General features: G+C 36.5%; 1 protein-coding gene across 1 annotated transcript; it reads left to right on the forward strand.

Moving 5' to 3' along the window:
- Positions 1–883: 883 nt before the first annotated feature.
- ramp2 (receptor (G protein-coupled) activity modifying protein 2) lies at positions 884–6,236 on the forward strand. Its single transcript, XM_016279189.1, has 6 exons — positions 884–1,000; positions 1,625–1,689; positions 1,788–1,845; positions 5,289–5,318; positions 5,460–5,628; positions 5,727–6,236. The coding sequence occupies exons 1-6, from the start codon at positions 946–948 to the stop codon at positions 5,974–5,976; spliced, it is 627 nt and encodes a 208-aa protein (XP_016134675.1). The 5' UTR covers positions 884–945; the 3' UTR covers positions 5,977–6,236.
- The last annotated feature ends 2,996 nt before the right edge of the window (positions 6,237–9,232 follow it).

Consider the following 9,232-nt stretch of genomic DNA (forward strand, 5'->3'; position numbering starts at 1 on the left):
TGGAATGAGCTTGCTTACTCAACTCTATGATAATAAACACTGCGAGACCTACCACAGAAGCCAGTTCTGGTGTAATATTTTAAAGAAATGTCTTATTTACAATGTAATTATTCTACATTATACATGTATATGAATTTGGTTGTCCATGCGGAAGACCATGCAAATTTGGGATTTTTAATTTGGATTTTGAATGCACCATATATTGGGATTTTACATAATTGATAAATATTTAATAATGGAATTAATAAGTTAAATATGTGTAAACCATGTGGAAAGCATCCTGAATAGCAAATTCCTCCATTTCCGCACTGTTTCCTCAGTTCTGAGTAAATGCCAGTTGGGCTTCTACCAAAACATCATACATCACATCATGTATATATACTCTAATCTACATGATAAACAAATGAGCCAAACTAAAAGCAAAATTTGGTTCATGCTTTGTTGATTTCAAAAAAAGTTTCCAGTCCATCCACTTAGACTCTCCTACACAGTGATTGAGAGTAATGTTGGAGGAAAACATACAACAAGAGTGCTGTTAAACAAAAGTGTGCAGTGACAAACACACATACTTCACTATAGTTTATGCATCAATTGACATTTGTCAGAGCCAGAAATGTTTGGCAGACATAAAAAGAGTTATTATTAATTATTTGAATAATCAGGAATTATTCAAACACAAAGCAATACTTTTAAAAAATCATTAAAAACAAATACAATAGATTTAATACAACAATACGACAGACAGAGACAAATAGATAGACAGATGGATTCAGAGAGAAAGATGATGGCAACATTGGGATAGACAGCCCATCCTATCTGTAATGTCTCTCCATTTGTGAATCCACCACCCCTTTAAACAGAATCTTCCTGTTGAAGAGTTCATACATGTGATTTGTGCAAGCTGAGGTGGACAGACAGATAGAACTACCACAGGATTAAAGCGTAATGGCACACATATCTATATCTGCTTCAAAACCAGTAGGGAATCTTCTGTTTTGGGGTGAGTATCAGAACCTTTAGAATAAAAGTTTGGTTTACTGTGTTTGAAACTTAAAATCAGAGGCAATCTCCAGAAGAGAATGCTTGTAATTGAGCAAAGATCGAATCAAGACTCACTCTATTAGCTATCTTAAATATTTTTTCAATTGTATTTGCACTTTTTCTAATTGATAATTCAGAATATTAATTATGATTCTGAATACTGATTCAAATTCCATTATTTAATTGAAATTTGAAATCTAATTAATAATTCTATTATCATCTATTAATATATAATATAATATAATAATCTTTATCGCCTTAATGACCATCAAGAAGATATAATGGGATATCATGTAAATTACACTGCTGACTTCTTTAAAACGATGCTTTAAGTTACTATATGGTAGATATAAATAAATTGAAAAGCTTCTGAGGAAATGACTGTCATGATTCAACTGGTCAGGACAAAGGGAGGATGTTCCATGCCTCTCTCTTCATCTCCTCCCTTCCTGAATCTTTTTCCATGCCTGTCAATTTTCCCCAAACTGCTGGCATTTTCTGTCTTATAATGACAAATTGTGTGTTTCTGAATACAAGTGTGATTCATGTGTGTAATCCACAGTGTTTGTTTTTTTCATGATAGTCTGTCTTTGTCTAATGGTCTCAACTCTGCAGACCCTGGTACCAAACGAACAGAGACCAACTGTGGTAAGTTGTGTTAAGATTGATTTCTAGTTGCTCTAAAATTAATTTTTGTAAAATTTCCTCTGTATCTCATGAATATGTATTTTTCTTCTGTGCTCTAGAGACACACTGCATCAACCATGCCGACACAAGTACAAACCACTGCATACACCAGAGCAGGTGAGTGATACAGCTGCGGAAATATGATAGACATGTCTGCTATTTTTTTGTTTTTTTTAGTTCTATGTCCAAATAAACCCAACTGTGAGGTTGTTTTTGGTGTATAGATTCAATTGAGTGCTTACTGAGCACCTTAACAATGAATAGCAGACAATCAGTGCTTTGAAAGGTTACTGCTACAAAGTTGTTGATAATGGTGAGAAGAATATTGTGTTGCAATTCTTCATTGTGGTGAGAGATTTTGTTGACACTTTCGATCACTTTTTCTTCTAATATTTATATGCATGGGAGAGTCTCTGGAACAAAGAATAAACCAACTGCTTCAGTTTGAGATTTGAATAAACACATGGGCACGGGGGAAATTTAGACTGGCCTGTTATTAGGAGCCAAAAACACAAAGAAAGTCTGCATTGTTCAAATATATGAAGTTTAATAACACATATGCCATGCTACCTATAAAACATGTTTATACAACACACACACACACACACACACACACATATATATATATATATATATATTTGTTGAATACCTATAATATATACAATAAATGTGATGTTTATTGCAAAACGATTGTTTAAAATATATAGGATGTTTGATATTGTAGAAAGACTGACTTAAGCCATTTGCAATGCTTCTTGGGAGAGAGTTCTTGTTTCAATGGTAATGACTTATTTGATTGGTTGATCTCTCTTCAGGGGTATAGACCGTAATCAGGGTAATACCATATTTAATTTTTGACAGGAATGAAAACAAGGCTGTGAGGGATTGAAGTGTTTTGAGTGGATTGTACTTTAATTGATCTGTTACTTTAATCATACTGTTTCCAAAAAACAAACAAACAAAAAAAATCAGGTGCAAAAATGTAATTGAAAGTTGTGAGTTGGCAAAAATGATATGACCTGGGGCCTTTACAAAGTGTGTCCCATTGACTTTAAGTCTATCCCTTACAGCCTCGTTTTCTTCCATGTTACATTCAATATGGCTTCTAACCTGACTGGTCTATTAGGCTATAGGAAATTTTGAGTTCTGAAACTCATCTTTCTTTACAGATTGAGATTTACACAAACAAAAATGTTTTAAATCAAAACTTTTTAAAACATGAATACTACACTAAATGCTATTTTGTAGACTTAATCTATTGGTACTGGTTGAAGATAATCTCACATGGTAAACATGAGATCCACATGCCTAGAAGTGTTACATAAACTGTTCCAGCCCTCCCTCGGCCCTGGATTCACTTCTTTCTCTTCCTTTGAAGTGAGTGAGTTTGATTCAGTCCCAGCTGGGCTCAAACCAAAAGTGCAGCCCTTCAAGCACAGATGGCAAACTCTGATTATATAGTTTCCCGAACTCGATCTGTTTAATACGACCCAGTTATTCTTAAAAGTGTATGTTCCATCAAGCTGCACTGCTCTGCCCCTAAATGTTCACTTATGTTTCCTGTTTGGAAACAGATGCAAAAAATGCAAATAAATCAGAACCACTGAGCCGACGAGGAATCAACCTGAGAGAAAAGTGTTTTTTCAAGGGGAAGACCCGTTTGCAGATGTGCATCTGGCCTGGGTGTGCTCAGCCCAGAAAAGATCCGCACCTCGGGGAAACAGCAATCTTTAAACACAACAGTGCTTTACAATATCAAGAGTCAGGACTAGAACTGAGCACCGGTTCTTATGCAGAAACAGTTCCATTTAAACAAAAATACTGAAGGCGAACTTTTGTGAAGCTTGGTTAAGTTTTCTCGAACGTGCATGTACTACTAAAATAATTTGACATTTCCACTGTACTCACTGCAACACCTCCACTAAGGGTACGTTTACATGACAATGATGTATAAAAACAGGAAAGTTTTTCCCTCGCATTTTTGAGAAGATTTGCGTACAGACAACAACATTGTCAAAACGATCCCCGTTGACACAGATCTGAGAAAATGACTAAAATGCTGTGAAGAACTTGCGCATGCCTAGACTGAACATGTAATACACATGTGTGTGACATCAGCATTGTCATAAATTGTGCCCCTAAGGAGGTGTTTACACAACCTGTAAAGGGGGCCCTTTGGGGGCCTGAAAACACAAACTTTTGAAAACAGTTTTTTAAAAAGGCGATTATCGTCTCTGTGTAAACTACAAAAATGTGAATGTGTGGAAACGGTCATGTGCATGCATATTATGTGCTTCTTTAGTGTTACTCTACAAAGTGACATCGCCAACTACTGGCTTGCCATGAATAATACCGTGTTTTTAGTCATTTTCATTGATGTGAACGTCGTTTTGACAATGTTGTCGTCTGTATACTTTCAGAAACGTGAACGCAAAACTTTTCTGCTTTTAGTACATTATTGTCGTGTAAATCGACAGTGCAAAACTAGTGATAGTGTAGTCCGATTCCCGAACGAATGACTCTTATTCGGTTCGTTTAAGTGAATTAAACTATTCTTGAACTGATTAGCCTACTTGTATGAAGCGGTTCTTTATCAAAAACTCTTGTGAATCAGTCGGACCGCAAGTTAATACTTTCAAGACCCACGTTACTATGTAGCCTACTAGGGAACGCTTGTGAGACATAGGTTGTAGAGTTAATTAATGGTATTTAAAGTAAATTAATAAATAGGCTAAATACATACATGCATGAGCACATTTATCACTGAAATCTCATAGGCCTGCACTTTTTTTAAAATACACGTGTTTGTTTAATATTTTAAGTTACGACCAATTCACGGATTGTATTTATGGCGCGTCTAAAAATCTGTGAAAAGTCATTAAACAGCCTTAGTTGTCTTTTTTTCTGTTGAAGACTGAGCAAAGAGAGAGAGAGAAAGAGAGAGGCGCACAGAGGTGGAGCACTATTACTTGGGGAAATTAAAGCGTTCTCGGTCAGACTCAGCAGCTTTCTGAACATCTGGTAACCGTGATTCCACATGTGGTGACGGCGCATCACGCTTCCACCCGTCGCGTTTCCTGTTATGCCTAGCGTTCTTCGGTGTAAAAGTTCAGGAACATTCAGCGGCGGGTTGAGAGCAGCTCGCCAGCGCTTGTTTGCTCTGATATGAGGGTATCGTTCAGCTTCTTTGGCGTCTTTCTGTCTGTTCTCTGTGGTAAGTTTTTTGTGTGTGCATCGATAGACAACTTCAGCTTTCATTTATCCTGAATTAGACACTATACAGTGCATGACAAATATCTGCTTTCAAGGATGCAGATGACCAACATGTTCACAAACGATCTAATAACCATGAATAGGCTATAAGTTATCATTTTTTTGTGCTTTTTACTGAAGCAAGTTATATTTGTTGTTATTATTTTTAATAAGCAAAACCATTGGATCTCATTTCATTGCCGTATGTTTGGACACATTAGCTATATGCACATTTTGCAGATATTTACATATATGTGTATATGTTTATGTATGTATTTATTTACTTACAGTACTTCTATTTTTTTTAGATCCTGCCTATGGAGATGGGGGAACATTTGGTAAGTTAATGAGCTAAGCTAAGATAATTACTGCAGCATGACAGTGACACTACAATATATACAAAAAACTCCATTATGCATGACAGGATGATTCACATTGACTTATATCAAAGTTCATTATTTATTTCGTTTACATCATAGGCTGTGCTAACATGAGCATCTGTGACACATACTGTATAGTTTGTGTGAACAATTCCTTGAGAACCCAAGAATGCTATGAAGTGCTGGTGCACTGGTGTAAATATAATTTTGATGATGCTATGGGGTCCATGAATAGTACCGACTGGTGTTCGCTGGAAAAAATAAAAAGGTACATTCTAAGGATGCATTATCAAATGCCATATATAATACTGGATGTGTTTGATAACTCTCTAAGTGACTCTCTTTCTCTATATGTCTCTCTGGCAGTGCATACAACAATTTCACTGTGTGTACTGAGTCTGTTGCTGACTGTCTGCTGATTCCCTGGCCAAATCAGTTGGTTGAACACATATTTGTGAATATCCACACCACCTATTTTCAAGAATGCCCCACAGAGGCACTGAAGGACCCCCCTTCCAGCATCATCCTTGCCCTTGTCATGACCCCCATATGCCTAATCCCTGTTATGGTGGTCCTAGTTGTTCTCAAGACTAAAAATGGAGACAGGGGGTCCTAGAGAAGATTCCAGGTGCAAGAAGATTTTGTTCTTATGCCTCCTTCTGCTCTGTTTCTTCTTCATTCGGGATGGTATCCCACCCTGGGATAATGTCCTGGCCCAACACTCCCCAGTGAATGTGCACCTGGCCATCTCCAGGTTCGACTAAACCAGGATGGAGGATAAGCATTTGTTCTAGGGGTGACCTCTGACTGGAAAATGTTACTGTACTTCAGTGGAATAATTGTTGGTTACAATTGTATGTATTTATCATTAACTTACAGCTAATGTGAATGTCCTGGCCCAACACTCCCCAGTGAATGTGCACCTGGCCATCTCCAGGTTCGACTAAACCAGGATGGAGGATAAGCATTTGTTCTAGGGGTGACCTCTGACTGGAAAATGTTACTGTACTTCAGTGGAATAATTATTGGTTACAATTGTATGTATTTATCATTAACTTACAGCTAATGTGCAGTACAGAGCTTTCACAGCATTATATCTCCAAATTGCACATATGGGTTTTGTTGTCTTCAGGATGTAAATACATAATCCATTGAAATGTGAAATGGCAATGGAAAAAAGGTTCATTTGAAGCATTCAGACGAATTGTGTACATAACCAGATATACAAAACAACAATGTAAAATCACAAACTAATTTGAGTGTCCACTTTATGCACTGTAAGAAATCTTTAACCCATGTTTTAATGCAGATTTTGTTGTTAGTTAAGTGACGAGCTGTTTAGCTGACTCTGAGAATAACATTTTTGTGATTTCATTTCTATTTTGACACAAGTCATAACGATTGACTTTTTAAATTTATTATGACAACTATTGAGGAATTAAGCATAAATGAATCAATCTGAATGCATGACAAAACAAAGCCGACTGAAAGTCACCCATTTCAATAGGCAGCTTATTAAATATCTGTTTATTTATATAAGTTAATGACATGCACATGTCTCTGAAAAAAAAAGATTTAAGAGGGAAGGGAATGTCAGAAACTGAACACAGAACTGCATTGTACTTTGCTTACAATTTAATTACTGTATCAATGTAGTCACATGAAAGAGATTGGCATTAGTTTGTGTTTTATATATATTTTTAAATAATTAATAATTTCAATAATTTGTTATGAAGGATGAGTCTTATAAGAGAAAATTGAGAACTTTTTTTCAAGTGTATGCTTGCAGATTGTTTTCTTTTCTCTCTCTTTAAGAGCCTGTGAACAATTTTATACTTTAATACTTCACCTCCTGCTTTGGACATGTTTTTATATAATTAAACCACATTGTGATTTTAGTAAAACTGTCCTTGTTTTGTAATGTTCTGCATTACGAATAAATCATGTTTTGTGCTGCCTCTAAACATAGAAAAGGTAGCCAGGTGTTACTTGTTTGTCTGTGACAGAGAGCTCAAATATTCAAGCTCAAAATTCCTTCAGACAGAAGGGTGGATGTTGGAGTCCAGCAGTGGAAAATGCTTGAATAAGTGAGTTAAAAAGCTTACAGCTTGTTCCAGTGAGCTATGTTAAAGTCAATTAAAAATACAAGGTATTATTTGTTTATAGCATGAAATACTGAAATTCAGATGAAATCACTGCTGGCAAAAAAGCTTAAACTGTCCTAAACTGGTTTAAGATGGTCTCCCAGCCTGGCCAGCTATGCAAAACCTCCCTTAAACTAGTTTAAGATGTGTTTTTCAGCAGATATACAGCTGACTTTAACTCTTTACAGCATTTTGTAGAGGTGCGTCGATTACACTTTAAAACACAGTCTTCAGTGAAACATTATGCGTTTGTCGGGGACTCGGTTTGGCAGGGTGTGGTGGGAACGAGAGTATTCACCCTCCTTTGTCTCGTTCTTCGGCTCTCCTCCTCCGGCTCAGGTCAGGCCTTCCATACGCCCCGCCCTCCTCCAACAGCTCATCCAATCCGGCGTCAGTCTCACAGGTCCCACGGGAGAGGACACACCTCACATCTGAACCATTCAGCCATTCACAGCCGGCCAGATGCTCCATGCCTTCATTACTGCCAAATCTCACTGTCAGATCCCCGGCACTGATCCAAAACACAGATCCACATCTGTACCCTCCCCTGGCCAGCGACTTGTGCAATTAAGATCTTACCGTTGCATTGTACAGCACTACTCACGAGCTTCTGACAGACCCGTTTTGTTCCGTTAAAGCTATTACATACGGAATTCACATTACGGAACCATTAGCCTATATAACAATGAACTTAATTTGAATGCGTTTCCAAATACACTTTTCAGTCACATTTGAATGTGCTGGCTTGAAGTTATGGACACTATTTTGTTTATTAATGCCTCCGTTTCAAACTTTTTTTAATTTTTTTTTATAAAAACATTTTTCATTCATTTATGTACTTGACTTACAGAAAGGGAACGGGTTGCTGAAAGGTTTCATGTGATATTGCTGCCACCCAGTGGTTAGGTTAGTCAAAAGCTGGAGATCAATATTTATTATTAATTAAACTATTACTCTCTCAGTGTCAGTTTGTGCTCTTATTTCTGTATCCTTGATCCTGGTGCATGTACAGTGGGTACGGAAAGTATTCAGACCCCCTTAAATTTTTCACTCTTTGTTATATTGCAGCCATTTGCTAAAGTGTCATCATTGGGGAGTATTTTCTGCTGTTCTTTCCTGATTTTATTTATGATCTGATTTTATTTTACTTATAAAGTATTCTAATTTGTTGAGATAGTGAATTGGTGGGTTTTTGTTAAATGTGAGCCAAAATCATCACAATTAAAAGAACCAAAGACTTAAACTACTTCAGTCTGTGTGCACTGAATTTATTTAATACACGAGTTTCACAATTTGAGTTGAATTACTGAAATAAATGAACTTTTCCACAACATTCTAATTTATTGAGATGCACCTGTATAAACTCTCCCCACTACTTATTTAGCCACAAGCTCTAATAATTTAAAGAGTAAATGATTCATATAACAATAACACAATCATTCAAGTAATTTTCACAATTACAAAATATAGCTTTCTTACTAAAATAAATTAAAAAAATATATATTTAACTGTTCGTCCAGCCAGGAGTCACTTCAGACACAGCAGACCAGAAAAACCTTTTATACCTTGATGATGATTTTTAAAGCAACCAAGTTGCATGAGGCTGGCATGTGCTTTACAGTTCTACAGTTTGATTGGTTGCACTCATACTGGCCTGACTGCAGCTGGACTATCCCTTTTGGAACACAGTCAGTATTCTCTTTTCAAAATCTATCAAAGCAAACAAAA

Source organism: Sinocyclocheilus grahami, unplaced genomic scaffold (genome assembly GCF_001515645.1).
Source record: "Sinocyclocheilus grahami isolate Dianchi unplaced genomic scaffold, SAMN03320097.WGS_v1.1 scaffold127.1, whole genome shotgun sequence".
NCBI classification, from domain to species: Eukaryota; Metazoa; Chordata; class Actinopteri; order Cypriniformes; family Cyprinidae; genus Sinocyclocheilus; species Sinocyclocheilus grahami.